The sequence below is a fragment of the Haliotis rufescens genome, unplaced genomic scaffold (genome assembly GCF_023055435.1).
Source record: "Haliotis rufescens isolate VD_foot unplaced genomic scaffold, xgHalRufe1.0.p SCAF_9, whole genome shotgun sequence".
Lineage (NCBI taxonomy): Eukaryota > Metazoa > Mollusca > Gastropoda > Lepetellida > Haliotidae > Haliotis > Haliotis rufescens.
Window position 1 is genome coordinate 41,017,576 of NW_025964383.1, and position 21,234 is coordinate 41,038,809.

Sequence of the window (21,234 nt, forward strand, 5' to 3'; positions counted from 1 at the left end):
GGTAAGACGAAAACTGTTACCAATAAGGTAATCAATCTGTGTTTGTAATTGTCTCTTCAGATCTCCATAAACAGAATAAACAGCTGGCATTAAAAGAAGAAGAAACCAGCGCGGTAATGTATTGCTTTCGTAACAGAATTTTGTTTTATCAACATGTTTTCTGATAAAGGGTTTCAATGGCTCATACATTGAGTACATACATGGCTCAAATTGTGAGTAAAACATATGTAATTAACACGGTTGGAATCAAGTTGCACATCGTTCATAACACCCACATAGCTAAATGTTACATGCAGTCGATAAATAAATAATGTATGTGGTATGATATGATACCCAGCTATTGTGTGAGCCAAAGGTTATGTTCTGATCTCTATGGTGTCTGCGATGTTGTTTCAGGTACATGAAGGGCGGTGGCATCGGCTTGGGGAGATGATCCGTCGCATCACAGGTACAATATAACACCTGGATGTAGGTCAGGAAAAGCAGATTAAATACCAAATGAACTAAATTAACCTTCAAACTTTAATATAGAATATCAATGTATCCAGTGTATCAGTTTAAGACTCACTTTCTGTTTATATCAAAACAGTATTGAATATTGCAATCCAATACATTTATCTACCAACAGGTTCTGCTACAAGTGGAGATGGATCACAGGGACTCCAACCTGAACAGCTCACACCACAGGATCTCCGACATGAACAGCTGACACAACAGGAACGCCGACCTCAACAGCTGACACCACAGGAAGTTTACGAAGTCACATGTGTACGTTAAATGACAAACAACCCCCACCCACTCAAAATGTAAACTGCGAAGTATAGAAGAAAAGGAAATCATTCAAAATGATCTAGCCCAGAAACGTATTTAGATTTATACATAGAACTTACATAAGTGAATGAGTGAGTATGGTTTTACGCCGCTTTAAGCAATATTCCAGCAATATCACGGCGGCGAACACCAGAAATGGGCTTCACACATTGAACCCACGAACTTACATAATGTGTCAAGCTTAATAATAATATGTTTTCAGTTCATACTCGGAGCATCCTTCCTTTCTGAGTCGCCTTCACGTGGTTTATTATTGAGAGGTATGTACAACACGATATCGGATTTAGTTATTTAGTCAAAACTATATCTCGAATGTCAGAGTTACAGTCAAGTTGTAAGATGTCACCAGTTTACTAGATTTCCAGGTAACGGATACATGACCCATAGCAGTTATGTATAGCAAACAGTTACACCTGTTTAGTGAGCGATACTGTACGCCACAAACCACAACTGGTTACATCAAACGTCCTTGCTATTTTCAAATAATAACATGTAATGATACGGCGAGGCCTCGGAAATGCATGACCTCTTTCGTTTGTATAATATTCATTGTACATGTTACACTTTAAAATCGTTGCTTCTGGCATGTCAGAAAATACATAGTTATTAGGAAGTTTTATGTAGTTCACTGAATAATAAAAGGCAAAATGAGGTAACTAGCTTCACTTGTGTGCTTCCCATCTTATGTTGGGGCATGTGCTGCCCATGTCGACATTTGTTTGTCTACATTTGCACCCCTTAATCGTGCCATGATCCTCTGAACTTAGTATCATGGATTCAAATCCTAGATTCGACCAGATCATGGTTTTAGCTTCAAAGAACCATATGATGTTTACTCTTTAAAACAACAGTGAAAGACTCACTCGCACTTTACTATGCTTTTATGTGAGAATAGTATTCAGAGACAAATGTGCCAAAATCATGTATTACAATGAAAACTATATTTTGCAGGGTACTCAAGTCCAATTCACATCATCAACAAGAACAGAAGTGTCATATTCATCACATGTAAGTGTTTGTTTATATCGTAGTTAATGTTTATTAGGCAATTGGATTAAGCAATAGTTTCTAGGATACAAAACCACTTAAAAAGTCAGTTGCTTACAATGTGTTACCTGTATTACCATCGTGTGTCACCGGCGTTGATCGTAGTACGTGTTATCAATCACCGGTGTGCTGGATGCGACTTTATAATGACCAGACGTCCATGACGTAAACGAAACATGTAAATGTAAATGAAAAGTTTAATACCAAAGGGATTAAAACAAGTCACGCGTTGGACCCTTGTACCTCCAGCAGTTGTAGTGAGGTTAAGGGATTAATCATGGCTGGGAACACATGGAATGGGCTTCACACATTCGACCCTTGTTGGGAGTCAAACCCGACGTGAACATGGTAACCCTTTAAACACAAGGCTACTCCACTACCACTCCAGCAGTTGTACTTTCCAGTTTTGCAATCGTATGGGTGTTCTCATTAGTGGTGTAACGATACGGCGATACAGTATTGTATCCCGATGCACAGCCCACGATACGATGCATCGATTTTGAAAGCATGTATCGCGATACATACGATATTTTCATAACACAGTTTTACTTACGTATTTTCTTGAGTATAGTGCGCACTTTATTCACAAAAACAGCTGTGTAGAAGGGGGTGCGCATTATACACGAATTAATGAGTTTTGATGTTTTTTCCCCCATGGAAAGACATTACCGTGAGCACGTAACACCGGAAATACCATGTCAACAAATCCATACTGAAGTTCTCAAATTATTCAGGTAATTACACTGTCTGGCTAGAAAAAGTGTTCTTTGTATATTTGGACTTATGTTTGTAACTTATTTCATTAATTTTATTCCAAATTCCTTTTCATATTGTTTTAATTAATTTCGGCGAAATCGTGTCTGAAGCGATCGAAAGATCGCACAACTCACCGTTATTAACAGCAACCACGGTCAGGTTACCGCTATTGACGCCTTGAAACAAACTCTTGTTGACAGAGAATGGATACATATATCATAAATGCCATACTTTGATTCGTTAAAAGCCATATTTGTTTTTGTTGGACGATTCTATGTCAACACGAAAATCTCGCGATCACGTGCACGGGAGCCTGGACGGTGACTGGTCAGACTGGTTCCATGTTAAAAATAATACCCGGCAATAGCGATCAGCTGCTTCGCTTAGGGTTATTATTATTTTAAATATGTTTAGTAAAAGCTGCATCTAAATTAACAAGATATTGGAATATATTATTGCTGATAAAAAAAATACTTTCAGATACAACTTTTGCCGATCCTTGCATTAAAATCCTGTTAAGTTATATCATTTGGTGTGTCTTGACCGAATCACCGGTAGATTCCAAGAAAACGTGTGTACAGCTGGTTGCTGTGTCCGGCTTAGTTTACGACAAAATACACAAGGTAATCTTAATCCCTGGATATAAAACAATGCCTAGCTGAACAAAAAATACAATTTAAACGGTAAATCAACATGTCTGGTGATTTTTTATCTCAAATTTCGAATTTGTACTGACGAAGTCTCTCATCACCCGTTCGTTTGCCACACTTCGCTGAAGGGGTACGGTGTATTTTTTTTCTGCGCATAATATTCAAATTTCTTTTTTTTCCAAAATATTGAACCCGCTAGAGGGGGGTGCGCACTATACTCAAGAAAATACGGTACTTTTAAACATGAAATACGTTGAACAGTTTCAAAGCCAGTTTGTTGTTTCAGTAAAACATACTGTATTGCTGACAAGATGCTATAACAGTAAATAAACACCTTATATATTCTCCAACTGTACTTGTCACATCTTTTAGAGAGCAGAAAGACATCAACTTGGCTTAGCTTGTACTAGTAAACACTGTATCGTGATACGTATCGTATCGCGACCCCTGTATCGCGATACGTATCGTATCGCGACCGTCCCGTATCGTTACACCTCTAGTTCTCATTCATGTATGTTTTCTGTGGGAGCATCTTCCAGAACTGTAGAAAGCTGTAGTGTAGTACCGGCAGAAGGTGAGCTGGGTGAAACACAAGAAAACATTGATAGGTAGCACAAATCAATGGCGTATGATGAAAAGACAATGTGCTGGAAACTCACAAATATTGTTTATATCGGCTGAGCAATCAGATTCACCCATATTCTGTGTCAAGTGTCCATGTAGGTTCACTGTGTGTGGCCATGTCTGGTGTTCCGAGCTGTCTTATTGCTGGAATACTTCTAAGCAGTGTAAAACCATATTCACTTACTCGCTTAAAGAAATAGGCTCCAAGCATACAATTCAAATCGTTCTGAGAATATTCAGTCTCGATTATCTAAAGAAACATATTATGTTTGGCAGTAAAGGCAAAATAGTGATGAAAAAGTATGTGACCGAATCACCGAAAATTAGTTGATGACACCAGGTTTCCGCGAAAATGGACGTCCTGCTCTACCAGTGGCACCCGGCAATTTTTAGAAGAATTACATGTTTTTGTGTTTGTCCTAACGCCGAAAACTAACAATACTACTCCCATACGAATGCGGCCTGTAAACAATCGAGTCCTGACTTGACAATCCAGTGATCAGTATCATGAACAATGACCCACGCTGGCGGGGTACGACGCTACGCCGTCAACCAAGTCACCAAGCATGTGTGGGGATGTGTGAACACTCCCTATAGAGGTCATAGTAGGAAACAGCATCGCGCATCCTTTGACAATTAGCGTGTCATATTTGGTAAATTCCTCTGAACGTCTGTCATAGGATATCTGGATTAGATTAGATGTAATTGTCTTGACCAGGCCTGTGAGGGTTACTCCTTGATTAAAAAGATAAGATGTAAACGCACAAAATGTGAATAATCTGACATCCTCACTTCAGTCCCCAAACAACCGGGATATGTAGACGTCATAAGCTGGGCTGATCTATCATGACCTCGACATCATCGTGGAAATTAAGGATGTCAAAACAAAGGCTAAAAAAATCATATTATTGACAAGGCATTACTTCCCATTTGTGCAGCAATTTCGAGTAATGACGAAGTTAGCCAACCAGCCAACTTGAACTTTGCACTTCTTTGATTTTTTTATTGATTTTTATTGTTTTGAGGTGCTATCACATATGTGTGACAACACAATAAGCAGTGTCCTAGCCAATTTGCGTTTACTCCTTGTGTGTGTTTGTTTTAATTTTGTTTATTAGTTTTTAGTCTACCACTACATATGTAACACTTGTAAAAGTTCAGCTTTTTTATAGAAGCACCTCATATAGCGGTGAGGTAGGCCAGTTTGATCGTCACGTCAAAGATGAGGGTTCGATTCCCCACATGTGTACAATGAGCATGTGAATTCCATTTCTGGAGTCCCTCACCGTGATATTGCTGGAATATTGCTAAAAGTGGCTTATTTACAATATTCACTCATGTGAATCACATTAACTATGTACATATATTCGCTCGTCACGCTGAAGACACGGGTTCGATTCCCGACATGGGTACAATGTGTGAAACCCGTGTCTGGTGTCCCCCGCCGTGATATTGTTGGAATATTGCTAAAAGCGGTGTAAAACCATACTTACTCACTCACTCACTCATTCAATGTACAAAAACAAATATACATGTAACTTTGATGTTGATTTCTTGGGTGGTGAAAGGTTGTTAATGTGAAACAAGTGTGAGTGTCTTTTTCTCTAATAACATAGTATTTGTTTATTTCTTAATAACACCTGTGTTTTTGGCCGAAATAAAAATGACATTTCATAAATAAAAGGTACAGAATCATGTCCATGTTAACTGAGGAATTTTGACAAGAATTGTCATTTTGAAGTAAGACGAGTTCTATGGATGAACAACTTCTTTATTACAATTAGTGCGACGTTTCGGTGTAGATCCTAACACATCCTATCAAGCAAGTGATGAATAGTGCTAAACAACATAGGTATATATACTTATTAACATCAAAGTTTATACAGTATATAATTGATGGACACAGAGAGTTGATTAAGACAATTGGAAGGCAGTGGATAGGGAATAGGGAGTAGCCCGTATTTAAATTTTAAGCTGTTCCATATTTGTGAATCTCTGGGCCGGTTTGATGACTTTTCCATCATCAGCAGGGTGAGGTAGGTTTCAGATGAATGTAAGTCACCATTATCACATACCAGATGGAATAAGTGTGAATTAGTCCGGGATTGTCCGTAAACAATGGATTTTGTTATGCAATGTCATAATAATAATATAACTGTTTATACAAATCATTCACAAATACTTATCCCAGTCAATACACTTGACAAACTCCCCGCCCAGCGAGTGCGCTTAAACTGTGTTCAGTGATTGAAGCGGACGTAGAAGTTACCTGTTCACACTGTGTCTGTTGAACACTCGAATGTAAAAATATCACGAAACAGCACTTTTGTCAAACTCAGTCTTTACTATTATGTATAATGGGAGTTTAGAATCCCTACAATGATAGTTTAATCGTGAAATAACTTTGAAACATTTACATAATTAGGCAGTGGGAGTCTATTAAACACAGCAAAGTAGGTCAGATGCAACTTTGTAAAAACGTATCTAAAATAGCGTGTATTTGTTTATCAATGCGTGCAAAAATGTATAACAAACAATTTGAGCACCCATCCAAATTATATCACAGCGTTATTATTTAAATTAAGAGTACAGTTATCATTAAACTCGTAGGCAGATGAAAATGGCAGCCGATCAATTATAGCGCTGTTTTTGGAATCATTGTAACAAAAATCATAAACAAAATGATTCATTGTAGTAAGTGCAAGTGCTAAACTACAAATAAAATCTATATTTCCAGGTCCTAAACTCCAACTGGACGCTGCTCGAGCCAACACAGACGTGTGCCATGTAACTACAGACGGTGAGCTGGTCAACTCACCGCGCGCCACACGGTCACGTGACAGGCGCAGGCTGCAGAAATATAGGGGCACGTGTACCTCCACCCCCATCCCACTTTATCCATCCCCCTCTAGTGTCACCCCTGCCCCCAACACAGCCAGATACTGGGAAACCCACTCCAGGGTGGGTTTGGGGAGTGCATTGTATGCGTTGCGTGGGTTCCCTACCCTGGAGATGGGTGTAGTGGAGGAGAGCCAGGTGGACAGTGATATGTATGTTTATCCACAGCGCCGCTCCTGGTGTTTCACTGTAAGGAGCTGCACCACACACTCGGGGAGTATCTGTACCAGGGTGTGGCAGGAAGGGGAGTTGGGGAAGTGTTACAGTAACACAATGTCTGACACACACGGCACACAGGCCACCCTCCACTATGGAGTTGTGCTGGATGTTGGGAGGGGTAGAGTCGCCTTTATCGATCTGGACAGGGAGGTTGTTCTAGCAAAGGCTGATGTAGAGTTTCCTGAGGCTCTTCTCCCTGTGTTTGGTGTTGGGCGGCCAGATCTCGTCACAGTCACCATGAAGTTGATTAGCGGGGAGGAGATCGTCATGACTGACACAAAAAGATCACTGATTAATGAAGCCCTGGCCTAAGGAATGAACTGAACATGGCACTGTGTAAACTTGTGAATGTGACATATCTACTCAAACTGTCAAATACAATACAATAGTGAAAGGGAGGTCCTAGAAGTAACCTGTTCATGTGTTGTTTGTTGTGTACGAACATATAACAAGGTTAGCTAAATGTGTTGGTTTGCTCCATAACTGGTTTCTGTTGTGTATTAGAAACATTTTATATCCATACATGAGTATTGTTATGATTATTAATATATAATAACCGATCAGTTTATGGGGGGCACGGGTGGCCCAGTCGTCTTCGGCGCCGAGATTCGCTTTGCAGAGTTGCATCCCTTGGGCACGCCAGAAACCGATGATTGTGGCTTCGAATCCCTGTTCGCCCCGATTATGTTTCTAGGTTTGTCAGCACCATACCTGTGCTCGTGGGTTTCACCGAAGTGGTAAACGTCTGAGACCTGCATCACTTCGGGCTTTCCTCCCACATTAAGCTGACACGCCGCGATATAAGTGGAATACTGTTAAAAGCGGTGTTAAACCCATCTCACTCACTCACTGATCAGTTTATGAACATTTCACACATTTCTGGAAAATGTCACAAGTCAACTGTGTAAAACGTTTTTCAATCATGAATATGTGGACATATTTCGCTTCCATTCTGTAAAATAACCATTTTAAATACCCACATGAATAGTGTTGATTTGAAATTGACAGATGTATCTAAATATATTTGGCCTAAAGGTAGAGCGTCCGCCCAGAGAGCTGAAGGTCCGGGGTTCGATCCCCGGTCGCGTCATACCAAAAGACGTTAAAAGATGGTTCTTGTTGTTACCCTGTCTGGCGCTCGGCATTAAGGGGCTAAAACAAGGACTGGTCGGCTCGGAGTCAGTATACTGTGTCTGAGTGGGGTATTCATGTTAAACTGCGGCATGGTATCTCAGTGTGCTGGCACTATACATCGGCATCAGTCTGGACTAGTACAAGCGGCCAGACACATACACGTGCTATATAAGTGTAATAATCTTGGACGCGACGTTAAACCCAATTTCACCTCACCTCACCTCTAAATATATTCCACTTTTGATGTAAGTGATGAAAATGATTGAAGCGGGCATATAATATATCAGTTTACATGGCGGCCCTTATGTACAGCTGTGTAGTTAAGTTCACTGAATTGTCTGTTTCTTTATGACAATGTGTCCTGCTGTGAGTGAGGAGAGTTTTGAATCCCCATACGAGTGTTTTTTATAGTATTTTCATTTGATCTGCACGAATAGTTTCAAACGTATATTCCTAAAGTGCCCATACAATCCGAACACAGCTCTACTTTCGGTAACATAATTGGTTTTAACAACTTGGTTCTCGATACACATTGATATGAGTTCTTAAAAATGTAGGGTTCAAAGAATTGCTGCAGTGCAGCACTTGGTCTACATCCAACAATGAAGTTTGCAGAAATGCACAATATAAAATGTCACTCTTAGGATACGGCGCCATTTTAAACTTAGGCCATGCTTGCTGCTGTCTCTGCCAGTCCTGCCTGTATCGCTTTGAAATAATTTGATATGCAGTAACTACATTCTAAACTCGTTGTCTCGAACTTCATTGTGTCCATACTCCAGTGAAATACCAGGTTTAACCAGGCAGATACACTATGTTGACAATGCCACCATCCCTCATGTATTTAGCACACGGTGGTGCCAAGTCGACTGGTCGAGTGTTCTGTATGTTGATAAATGTACATATTTATTTAATCTTATTATTTTATCATGTCATGATATTCAAGTGATGTAAATAAAATGTATATAGATGCGTAAATGTATTTATTAACTACGAGGGCAAACATATCGAGGTTCATAAAAAATCAAATGTGCCCTAGGGTGCCCTAGTGAGTGAATGAGTGAGATGGGTTTAACACCGCTTTTAACAGTATTCCAGTTATATCGCAGCGTGTCAGCTTAATGTGGGAAGAAAGCCCGAAGTGATGCAGGTCTCAGACGTTTACCACTTCGGTGAAACCCACGAGCACGGGTATGGTGCTGACAAACCTAGAAACATAACCAGGAACGGTTTAAGAAACATGTAGGAATTACAAGATTCATGTACGGATCATGCACGAATTGTAAGAATCACCTACGACTAAGTTACAAATATGCCGAATGTTGTTCTTACTTATTTCTCACATGATTCGTAGTTGACTCGGGACATTCGTGGCTGTTTGGGGATGTTTTCGGGTTGAAGACAAGAGTATGGTTTTACACCGCTTTTAGCAATATTCCAGCAATATCACGGCTGGGGTCACCAGAAATGGGCTTCACACATTGTACCCATGTCGGGAATCGAACCCGGGTCTTCGGCGTGACGAGCCAACGCTTTAACCACTGGGCTACCCGACCGCCCCTGGAAGACAAGAAACTTTGGGAGCCACGAATCGCTAGAAATAGCCAAGAATGCAAAAGATTCGATTACGAAGTTGTTACAGAACATAAGAATTGATTAAGAATGGATTACGATACAGCTACGAAATTGCATTTCGGGGACTCTTCCACGAAAGTGTTTGACAAGCAAAAACTTTCTCGGCGATTCGACGAACTCCCGCGAACTGTACGAATGTTTGGGAATAAAATAAGATTCATAACTTCAAAAAATGATTAAGATTTATCTACGAACATGAAAAAATTCCTATTGGGGGTGATTCTGGATATTCGTGGTCGTAGTAAAAGGGGGCATTAGACGACTGGGCCACTCGTGCCACCTATTGTGACTTGAGGTTGGAATGACGTCACACTAGAAGCGACGTCATATCTGAAGATTATTGACGTCAGTCGACTTATTGTGGTACTGCTAATGTTGCGACTTCCTGTCCTGTAGTCCTGTCTCTGTATGTAGACATCTTCTTCGGTAATAAAGAGAACATTACATTCATGTTCAGGTCATAAAACGTTTACGACACTCGAGTTATAAACATAGTATGACATGAACTCATATACTATCCTCTATCTGTGACACATGCTTCTGATTTTATTGCTTATTTCTTTCCAAATATTGCACAATATATTTGCATGTTTTGATGTGTCGAACCCTTGATAGGTCGAACTATTTCTCTGGTCAGTAAGGGTTCGAGATAATGGGGTTCAAATGTAGTGCTAATACCAGGTGTTCGCGAAATGTGTTCGCAAGTGCACGTCAACTGTTCACCTGAAAAACATGGGATCATATAGGTGTAAGTTAAAAAAGGGAATTCCACTGGACATTTGTTTTGTCAGGGATTGTCATGCTTGGAAATACTCTTCGCATGTCTACCATGACTGAATCACTCTCCAGCACTAAAGTTCTAACATATTGTCATAAACAGGATTTGTATTGTTTAAATGCTATACCGGGTAAAAAAACACACACTTACCATGAATCACTTTTATTCAGACTTTTTTCCTGAGAAATTGTCTGGATAATCAAATATCCACTTTAAGTTAGTACCCGTTTAGAATCCCATCTGCTCAACTGCATGATGATGCTCCTAAATCCTAACTTCAAGCACATTGGGATTGCAAGCTTGTTAAGAATTTGGGGCAGTAGAATATTCCAAAATACTCTGTTTTACTTTGGTACAACTCTGATGTTCTTCTAAACCCCACATATATTGATATATATTGTATACATTAATAAGAAAAACAAATTACCATTTGAAATCAATATGTACTCTGAAAAAACCCCGCAAAAGTGATTGTAGATGTATATCATATTTACATATATATATTACATTTATATAATTAATCAACAGATGGTAATCGATTGTTCTAAATTAACACACATCATTGTCATTGACACATGTTCCATATCGCACACAGGGGTAGAGTTCAACGTGAAGGTCATCTGTGCTCAATATCCTGTATGACCACCATTAGGGTCCCAAACTGACTGGCCCCATGGAAGCAATCAGATCCCGAATTGTGCCCTGGGGATTGCAGTGCTCTTCCTGCAGTGCTTGTGCCAACTGTCGGAGGTTCTGTGGATGTTGCTGACGTGCTCGCAGTCGTTGATCCAGTCCATCAGTGCATCACATAAATGTTCGATTGGGTTTAAACCTGGAGACCTGCAGCTGGGGGGCCATGCCTGGAGCCGGATGTTGTGATTCCTCAAAAAGGCTGTTGTCAGTCTTGCCGTGTGAGGTCGGGCGTCTTCTTGTTTGAAAATGACGTTCGCTTTTTGCCTAATGGAAAGGACGTGAGGCCGAGGAATCTCATCCCTTGAGCTTGCACTGAGTCTGTTCTACCATTGTAGATGTCTGCTCGGATCATCACGCTTCCACCGCCAAATCGGTCCTCTTCCTGTCTGCAGTTTCGGGCAGAACGTTCTCCGTGACTCCTGTAAACACGACGTCTACCATCCGCGCGGCGAAGCATAAAACGTCTTGCTGCAATAAGGAGAACCTGTCTCCCTTGTGTGCGAAGGAACACATAAAGGATGTATGTCACTGGGTAGCTGATCCGAATGCCAATGCCAATGCCCTGCAGACACCAAACACGTTGGTGACGAGACATAGTTTCAAGAATGCCTACGCATCTGCCTATTTCTTCAGTCGTCAATGTTGTTGTGCTCGCTAATAATGATGTGCAACGATTCTGTCACAATACATCCAAACACAGCTTTTCACGTGCACGTCGTGCACATGCTTCCCTCTTTCCGTTCATCGTGAAATTGTGGTCCTGTAGGGCTTGTCAAATCACTGTGTACCAGGATATTTTAATCAGTAACAAACATTTCACTCCAGTGAGGGGTAAGGGGTTTAACATTGCATTGTGTCTGTCTGTCTGTCTGTTCTATACCGGGTTAGAGCCAATTTTATAGTGGTTCCCAACTGAGATGACATGCCGCAGTTTCAATATGAATACTCCCACTCAGACACCGAAAACCAATTCCAAATCGACTCTTTGTTTTGGCCCCTTAATGCCGAGCGCCCGGCAGGCTAACAGCAAGTGTCATCCTTGTAAACGTCTTTTGGTATGAACTGGCCGGGGATCGAAACCCAGGGCCTCTGCTCTCCGAACAGACACACTACCAATAACCCACTAGCACAGGCAGACCATTACACTCTGAATATCAATTACGATAACGATCAACCCACCATTTACTGACAACTTATAGCGAGACAACACAGATAATTAATTCCATTGTCTAGGTGCAACATGTTCCAGTCAGTTGACTTCTATCCCAAGTATGACACACCGAGGATCTATTCTATTTTTCATCCCCCACGGAATGAAGGAATCTGTTTGTTGTTTATGAATAGGTTAGGTAGGGCCAGTAAGTTGGATTTAATGCTGCTTTCAACAGTATGCCAGTTACATCACAGCTGTCTGGTCGGAACATGAGTATGATGCTGACAAATTCAAGATCATAATCAGGACAAATCTCAGATCTGAACCTACTATCCTCCAATCCTGGCACAGCTAAGGGAGGCAAGTCTTCACAATGAGTAACAGCTCTGTCTCAAAATGTGAAAACAATCTTGCAGTTCTTTCGGTCCCTCTCATAGATGTAACAGGGGGTGCCAAACCCCATTTCATGTGCCATATGCCGATTCCTCTTTGTGCCATTCCGGATGCTGCAGTGCAGTACACTGGATGCCACAAAATGTTAATCTGGAATACAGATTCAAATATTTCAATGTTGCAACACATTTTTCATCTTTTGTATTTCTTGCATATGTGGTCATGCCTTCTTCGTGAAAATCCCGTGTAATCTACTTATACCATCTGTGCACACTGATATGGCCCAAGAGTTCCTAGAAACTGATTATTGTCACAATAAAGTGGATTCGTTTAGAGGGGCAGCACAGGCTGTAGTGAATGAGAAGGGCATCACAGGCTGGAGTGAATGAGAGGGGCAGCACAGGCTGGAGTGAATGAGAAGGGCATCACAGGCTGTAGTGAATAACTGGGACAGCACAGGCTGGAGTGAATGAGAGGGGCAGCACAGACTGGAGTGAATGAAAGAAGCAGCACAGACTGGAGTAAATGAGAGGGACAGCACAGGCTGGAGTGAATGAGAGGGGCAGCACAGACTGGAGTGAATGAAAGAAGCAGCACAGACTGGAGTAAATGAGAGGGGCAGCACAGACTGGAGTAAATGAGAGGGGCAGCACAGACTGGAGGGAATGAAAGAAGCATCACAGGCTGGAGTGAATGAGAGGAACAGCACCGACTGGAGTGAATGAGAGGGGCAGCACAGACTGGAGTGAATGAGAGGGGCAGACAAGACTGGAGTGAATGAAAGAAGCAGCACCGACTGGGGTGAACGGGAGGGGCAGCACAGACGAGGGAATGAGAGGGGCATCACAGGCTGGAGTGATTGAGAGGGGCAGCACAGGCTGTAGTGAATGAGAGGGACAGCACAGGCTGGAGTGAATGAGAAGGGCATCACAGGCTGTAGTGAATGAGAGGGACAGCACAGGCTGGAGTGAATGAGAAGGGCATCACAGGCTGTAAGGTATGAAAAGGACAGCACAGGCTGAAGTGAATGAGAGGGGCAGCACAGACTGGAGTGAATGAAAGAAGCAGCACAGACTGGAGTAAATGAGAGGGGCAGCACAGACTGGAGGGAATGAAAGAAGCATCACAGGCTGGAGTGAATGAGAGGAACAGCACCGACTGGAGTGAATGAGAGGGGCAGCACAGACTGGAGTGAATGAGAGGGGCAGAACAGACTGGAGTGAATGAAAGAAGCAGCACCGACTGGGGTGAACGATAGGGGCAGCACAGACGAGGGAATGAGAGGGGCAGAACAGACTGGGGTGAATGAGAGGGGCAAAACAGACTGGAGTGAATGAGAGGGGCAGCACAGGATAGAGTGAATGAGAGGGGCAGCACAGACTTGAGTGGAGGAGAGGGGCAGCACAGACTGGAGTGAATGAGAAGGGCAGCACAGACTGTGGTGAATGAGAGGGAGGGGCAGCACAGGCTGGAGTGAATGAGAGGCAGGGACAGCACAGGCTGGAGTGAATGAGAAGGGCAGCACAGATTGGAGTGAATGGGAGGGACAGCACACGCTGTAGTGAATGAGAGGGAGGGGCAGCACAGGCTGGAGTGAATGAGAGGCACGAGCAGCACAGGCTGGAGTGAATGGGAGGGGCAGTACAGACTGTAGTGAATGAGAGGGGCAGCACAGGCTAGAATGAATGAGAGAGGCGAACAGACTGTAGTGAATGAGAGGGAGGGGCAGAAAACGCTGGAGTGAATGAGAGGGGCAGCACAGGCTGTAGTGAATGAGAGGGGCAGCACAGACTGTGGTGAATGAGAGGGAGGGGCAGAAAAGGCTGGAGTGAATGAGAGGCAGGGGCAGCACAGGGTGGAGTGAATGAGAGGGACAGCACAGACTTTAGTGAATGAGAGGGAGGGGCAGCACAGGCTGAAGTGACTGAGAGGGACAGCACAGGCTATAGTGAATGAGAGGGGCAGCACAGACTGTAGTGAAAGATTGGGAGGGGCAGCACAGACTGTAGTGAAAGAGAGGGAGGGGCAGCACAGGCTGGAGTGAATGCGAGGGGCAGCACAGACTGTAGTGAATGAGAGGGAGGGGCAGCACAGACTGGAGTGAATGAAAGAAGCAGCACAGACTGGAGTAAATGAGAGGGGCAGCACAGACTGGAGTAAATGAGAGGGGCAGCACAGACTGGAGGGAATGAAAGAAGCATCACAGGCTGGAGTGAATGAGAGGAACAGCACCGACTGGAGTGAATGAGAGGGGCAGCACAGACTGGAGTGAATGAGAGGGGCAGACAAGACTGGAGTGAATGAAAGAAGCAGCACCGACTGGGGTGAACGGGAGGGGCAGCACAGACGAGGGAATGAGAGGGGCATCACAGGCTGGAGTGATTGAGAGGGGCAGCACAGGCTGTAGTGAATGAGAGGGACAGCACAGGCTGGAGTGAATGAGAAGGGAATCACAGGCTGTAGTGAATGAGAGGGACAGCACAGGCTGGAGTGAATGAGAAGGGCATCACAGGCTGTAAGGTATGAAAAGGACAGCACAGGCTGGAGTGAATGAGAGGGGCAGCACAGACTGGAGTGAATGAAAGAAGCAGCACAGACTGGAGTAAATGAGAGGGGCAGCACAGACTGGAGGGAATGAAAGAAGCATCACAGGCTGGAGTGAATGAGAGGAACAGCACCGACTGGAGTGAATGAGAGGGGCAGCACAGACTGGAGTGAATGAGAGGGGCAGAACAGACTGGAGTGAATGAAAGAAGCAGCACCGACTGGGGTGAACGATAGGGGCAGCACAGACGAGGGAATGAGAGGGGCAGAACAGACTGGGGTGAATGAGAGGGGCAAAACAGACTGGAGTGAATGAGAGGGGCAGCACAGGATAGAGTGAATGAGAGGGGCAGCACAGACTTGAGTGGAGGAGAGGGGCAGCACAGACTGGAGTGAATGAGAAGGGCAGCACAGACTGTGGTGAATGAGAGGGAGGGGCAGCACAGGCTGGAGTGAATGAGAGGCAGGGACAGCACAGGCTGGAGTGAATGAGAAGGGCAGCACAGATTGGAGTGAATGGGAGGGACAGCACACGCTGTAGTGAATGAGAGGGAGGGGCAGCACAGGCTGGAGTGAATGAGAGGCACGAGCAGCACAGGCTGGAGTGAATGGGAGGGGCAGTACAGACTGTAGTGAATGAGAGGGGCAGCACAGGCTAGAATGAATGAGAGAGGCGAACAGACTGTAGTGAATGAGAGGGAGGGGCAGAAAACGCTGGAGTGAATGAGAGGGGCAGCACAGGCTGTAGTGAATGAGAGGGGCAGCACAGACTGTGGTGAATGAGAGGGAGGGGCAGAAAAGGCTGGAGTGAATGAGAGGCAGGGGCAGCACAGGGTGGAGTGAATGAGAGGGACAGCACAGACTTTAGTGAATGAGAGGGAGGGGCAGCACAGGCTGAAGTGACTGAGAGGGACAGCACAGGCTATAGTGAATGAGAGGGGCAGCACAGACTGTAGTGAAAGATTGGGAGGGGCAGCACAGACTGTAGTGAAAGAGAGGGAGGGGCAGCACAGGCTGGAGTGAATGCGAGGGGCAGCACAGACTGTAGTGAATGAGAGGGAGGGGCAGCACAGACTGGAATGGATGAGAGAGAGGGGCAGCACAAACTGGACTGAATGAGAAGGGTAGCTCAGACTGTAGTGAATGAGAGGGAGGGGCAGCGCAGACTGGAGTGAATGAGAGGGAGGGGCAGCACAGGCTGGAGTGAATGAGAGGGGCAGCACAGACCGGGCTGATTGAGAGAGGCAGCACAGACTTGAGTGAATGAGAGGGGCAGCACAGATCGGGCTGATTGAGAGGGACAGCACAGACTGGAATCAATGAGAGGGGCAGCACAGACTGGGGTCAATGAGAGGGACAGCACAGACTGGAGTGAATGAGAGGGGCAGCACAGGCTGGTGTGAATGAGAGGGATAACAGACTGGAATAGATGAGAGGTTAGGGCAGCACAGACTGAAGTGAATGAGGACAGCACAGACTGGAGTGAATGAGAGGTGCAGCACAGACTGGAGTGAATGAGAGGTGCAGCACAGACTGGAGTGAATGAGAGGTGCAGCACAGAGCGGAGTGAATGAGAGGGAGGGGCAGCACAGACTGGAGTGCATGAGAGGGGCAGCACAGACCGGGCTGATTGAGAGGGGCAGCACAGACTGGAGTCAATGAGAGGGACAGCACAGACTGGAATCAATGAGAGGGGCAGCACAGACTAGGGTCAATGAGAGGGACAGCACAGACTGGAGTGAATGAGAGGGGCAGCACAGGCTGGTGTGAATGAGAGGGGCAGCACAGGCTGGTGTGAATGAGAGGGGCAGCACAGGCTGGTGTGAATGAGAGGGAGAACAGACTGGAATAGATGAGAGGTTAGGGTAGCACAGACTGGAGTGAATGAGAGGTGCAGTACGAACTGGAGTGAATGAGAGGTGTAGCACAGACTGGAGTGAATGAGAGGTGCAGCATAGACTGGAGTGAATGAGAGGTGTAGCACAGACTGGAGTGAATGAGAGGTGCAGCACAGACTGGAGTGAATGAGAGGTGCAGCACAGACTGGAGTGAATGAGAGGTGTAGCACAGACTGGAGTGAATGAGAGGTGCAGCACAGACTGGAGTGAATGAGAGGTGTAGCACAGACTGGAGTGAATGAGAGGTGCAGCACAGGCTGGAGTGAATGAGAGGTGTAGCACAGACTGGAGTGAATGAGAGGTGCAGCACAGACTGGAGTGAATGAGAGGTGTAGCACAGAGTTGAGTGAATGAGAGGTGCAGCACAAATTGGAGTCAGTGAGAAGTGCAGCACAAACTGGAGTCAATGAGAGAGGCAGCAAAGACTGGAGTGAATGAGAGGGGCAGCAAACACTGGAGTGAATGAGAGGTGCAGCACAGAGCGGAGTGAGTGAGAGGGCCAGCACCGACTGGAGTGAATGAGAGGTGCAGCACAAATTGGAGTCAATGAGAAGTGCAGCACAAACTGGAATGAATGAGAGGGGCAGCAAAGACCGGGCTGATTGAGAGAGGCAGCACAGACTGGAGTAAATGAGAGTGGCAGTACAGACCGGGCTGATTGAGAGAGGCAGCACAGACCGGAGTGAATGAGAGAGACAGCACATACTGGAGTAAATGAGAGGGGCAGCACAGACTGGGTATACAAACAGTCACAACTAATGTAGGAACCTGACCGCCCGATCCGGTAAGTCGTCTCTTACGACAAGCATGGTCGCTTCTTACTGCAAGCATGGGTTGCTGAAAACCTATTTTAACCCGGATCTTCATGGGGCGTATGGCAATAGAAGACAAACCGGTTTCAATAAGGGACGTAAATCTTACGCGTTATACCATCTATGTTTCGTCAAAGCACCCGGCGCTACACCCTGTCAGTCATGTGTTTATAAACGGACCCTCTCTCTCATACCACTGTGCACATACCGATCTAGGTCAGCATGCCACGTCCTTATTCCTTCACAATAAACAACACATTTGGACACACAGCGTCACACCTGAGTGGCCATTTCGTAGTTCTGGATCACTTCCAACACGTTTAGCGGAATGGCTCAGTGTGTTGATGTCTGTTTTCTCTATTAATGAGAAGTGGCGATGGGGTAGCCTTGTCGTTAAAGATTTGATTCACCAAATGATCCAATGTGTGAAGCCAATTTCAGACATTCCCGACGTGATATTCCTGGAATATTGCCAAAGCTGCGCCAAAGATCTAGGCACTTACGCACCTACGCATCCACGCACAAACGCACTCACGCACTAAACAAACAACCAACACAGATCCAAAACACGAATACACCTTTCCACCCGCCCGCAAATCACTCACTAATTTTGAAACAATATGTTAACCCAGAAATATATACGTAAAAATCCTACTGTGAAACCAACAAACAACCAACAAATGGTATGCAATTAACAATTGTAATCTTACATTAACCAGATTTAAAAATCAACTCAAATTACTGCACAGTAACTACAAAGGCAGTACACAATCGAGCGCTAGTGCAATATTCAATGACAGTGTATTGTATCAAATACAAAAACACAATGGAGACAGAAAAAGTCAGTGATAATACTATATATTCACCAAGCGGCGACAGTGGTCAATCTGATGGGCAAGGCGTTGAATCAGGGATGATGAGCGATCCTCACATGAAACAAACAAAATACACTGCATTACACTCTCCCTTCGGATAAAGAGCGTTCGAACTCGAGACAATGCATCATCAATAACATTGACTTTGCCTTTGATATGCTTAATGTATAATTCAAATTCTTGCAAAGAGAGGCTCCAGCACATTAAGCATTTTATGAAGAACAGTCAGTGGATTGTGATCAGTGTACACTTGAATAGGAGTGAGTGAGTGAGTGAGTGAGTGAGTTGGGTTTAACGCCACTTTTAACAGTATTCCCGTTATATCGCGGCGTGTCACGAACCCACAATCATAGGTTTCTGGCTTGCCAAGGGATGCAACTCTGCACAGCGAACCGCGGCGGCTGAGACGACTGGACCACCAATGCCCCCTTGAATAGAAAACATAGTGGTGCCCAAGTACACTTCAAATTGTTGCAAAGCTAACAATAGAGTAAGAGTTTATTTTTCAATATTGGAATCATTGCTCTGATGTTTGTAAATATTTCGTGAATACTAACAAACAGGATGATCAAAGCCTGATGCATCTTCCTGCAACAGGACAGCTCCAGCGAGAATGGCTTTAACATTCTCAAAAGCAGCCTGACAGTTACTGTCCTAAACACAAACTTCATCTTTTTGCCAAGCAAATTAGTAAGGGGGACTGCCACATTAAAATTCTTGCAAAGAGAGGCGTTTTATGAAGAACAGTCAGTGGATTGTGATCAGTGTACACTTGAATAGGAGTGAGTGAGTGAGTTGCGTTTAACGCCACTTTTAACAGTATTCCAGTTATATCGCGGCGTGTCAGCTTAATGTGGGAGGAAAGCCCGAAGTGATGCAGGTCTCAGACGTTTACCACATCGGTGAAATCCATGAGCACGGGTATTGTGCTGACAAACCTAGAAACATAATCGGGGCGAACCGGGATTCGAACCCACAATCAAAGGTTTCTGGCGTGCCCAAGGGATGCAACTCTGCATAGCGAATCGCGGCGCCTTAGACGACAGGGCCACCAATGCCCCCTTGAATAGAAAACATAGTAGTACCCAAGTACACTTAGATTGTTGCAAAGCCAACAATAGAGCAAGAGTATATTTTTCAATATTGGAATCATTTCTTTGATGTTTGTACAAGTTTCGTGAATAATAACAAACAGGATGATTAAAGCCTGATGCATCTTCCTGCAACAGGACAGCTCAAGCACCAACGTCACTTGCTTCTACAGCTGTTTTGAAAGATGTTTTTTGAAAGTTTGGTGCTTTGAGAAAATGGGAATTCGCGAGAATGGCTTTAACAAAAGCAGCTTGACAATTACTGTCCTAAACACAAACTTCATCTTTTTGCCAAGCCAATTAGTAAGAGGGCCTATACATGTGAGACATTTTGAATCCTCATATATGCAGTGCAACACAGCTACACTTTTCAACAATAAAATACACTGTCATATAACAATATTTTGAATGTGTGAATGATTGTCTGAAGTCAGAAAACGTGTCGCCAGAGGGGTTTAAACACGCATTGTTTGATTTGATCAAATTCGGCGACACGGTGGGAAATTAACTATAAAATATTTTCATGATCAGTGCATGTTACTCAAGTTTAAGCATGTTCCAAAGATCATTGGCTCTTATGTTACAGACATGAAACAGCGAAACAGTTTATTTAGCTGACTCGTGTTTATGTCGTAAATAAGTATTTCACTTTTACGTAATTTCTTATATTTGAGCCTCCGAACTTTTATTTCAACCCTCGAAGATATTAAACATGCACATATAGATTAAGTGTATCATGTCGATGTTGACTTAATACACGTATATACAATCTCTGTTCTTGTAATTTGAATGGCTTGAAGGACTTCATACTTGTGATCATAAGTCGGACTACTTCACTTGCTAGGCGAGCAACTGGATTCGACAAAACCTACACAAACAAGTCAATTGGTTCTGAGTTGGTATGTTTGCTATTGACCAGAAGGTGAGCTCCCTTCATTGATATTTTGTTTTCTCAGGTTACTACGCTCCGATCTCTGTACCACTCACGTGATGTGGCGTGTGTTTATTGCATTTTACGCAATCCTGTTACCTCAACATGTCTGGAGTGTTATGCACTAACAATGAGTTATGGGAGGACAGTGCAACGACTTATTTGGACGGTAGCATTCCCCTCTAAATCTTAAATGTCAGGATTAACGAATCTTTGGTACAGATATATTTCACTTCACAGACATATACGCATTGGCAGCAATCTACTGAAAG

The 21,234-nt window shown here is 43.9% G+C and overlaps 1 protein-coding gene across 1 annotated transcript in view; it reads left to right on the top strand.

Moving 5' to 3' along the window:
- LOC124112669 overlaps positions 1-21,234 on the top strand; it is a 206,278-nt gene that overhangs the window by 68,013 nt on the left and 117,031 nt on the right. The window contains exons 3-7 of the mRNA XM_048391096.1: positions 61-113; positions 397-448; positions 629-768; positions 1,034-1,091; positions 1,783-1,839. Coding sequence (XP_048247053.1) covers positions 61-113; positions 397-448; positions 629-768; positions 1,034-1,091; positions 1,783-1,839 — 360 coding nt within the window. The remainder of the gene's footprint in view (positions 1-60; positions 114-396; positions 449-628; positions 769-1,033; positions 1,092-1,782; positions 1,840-21,234) is intronic.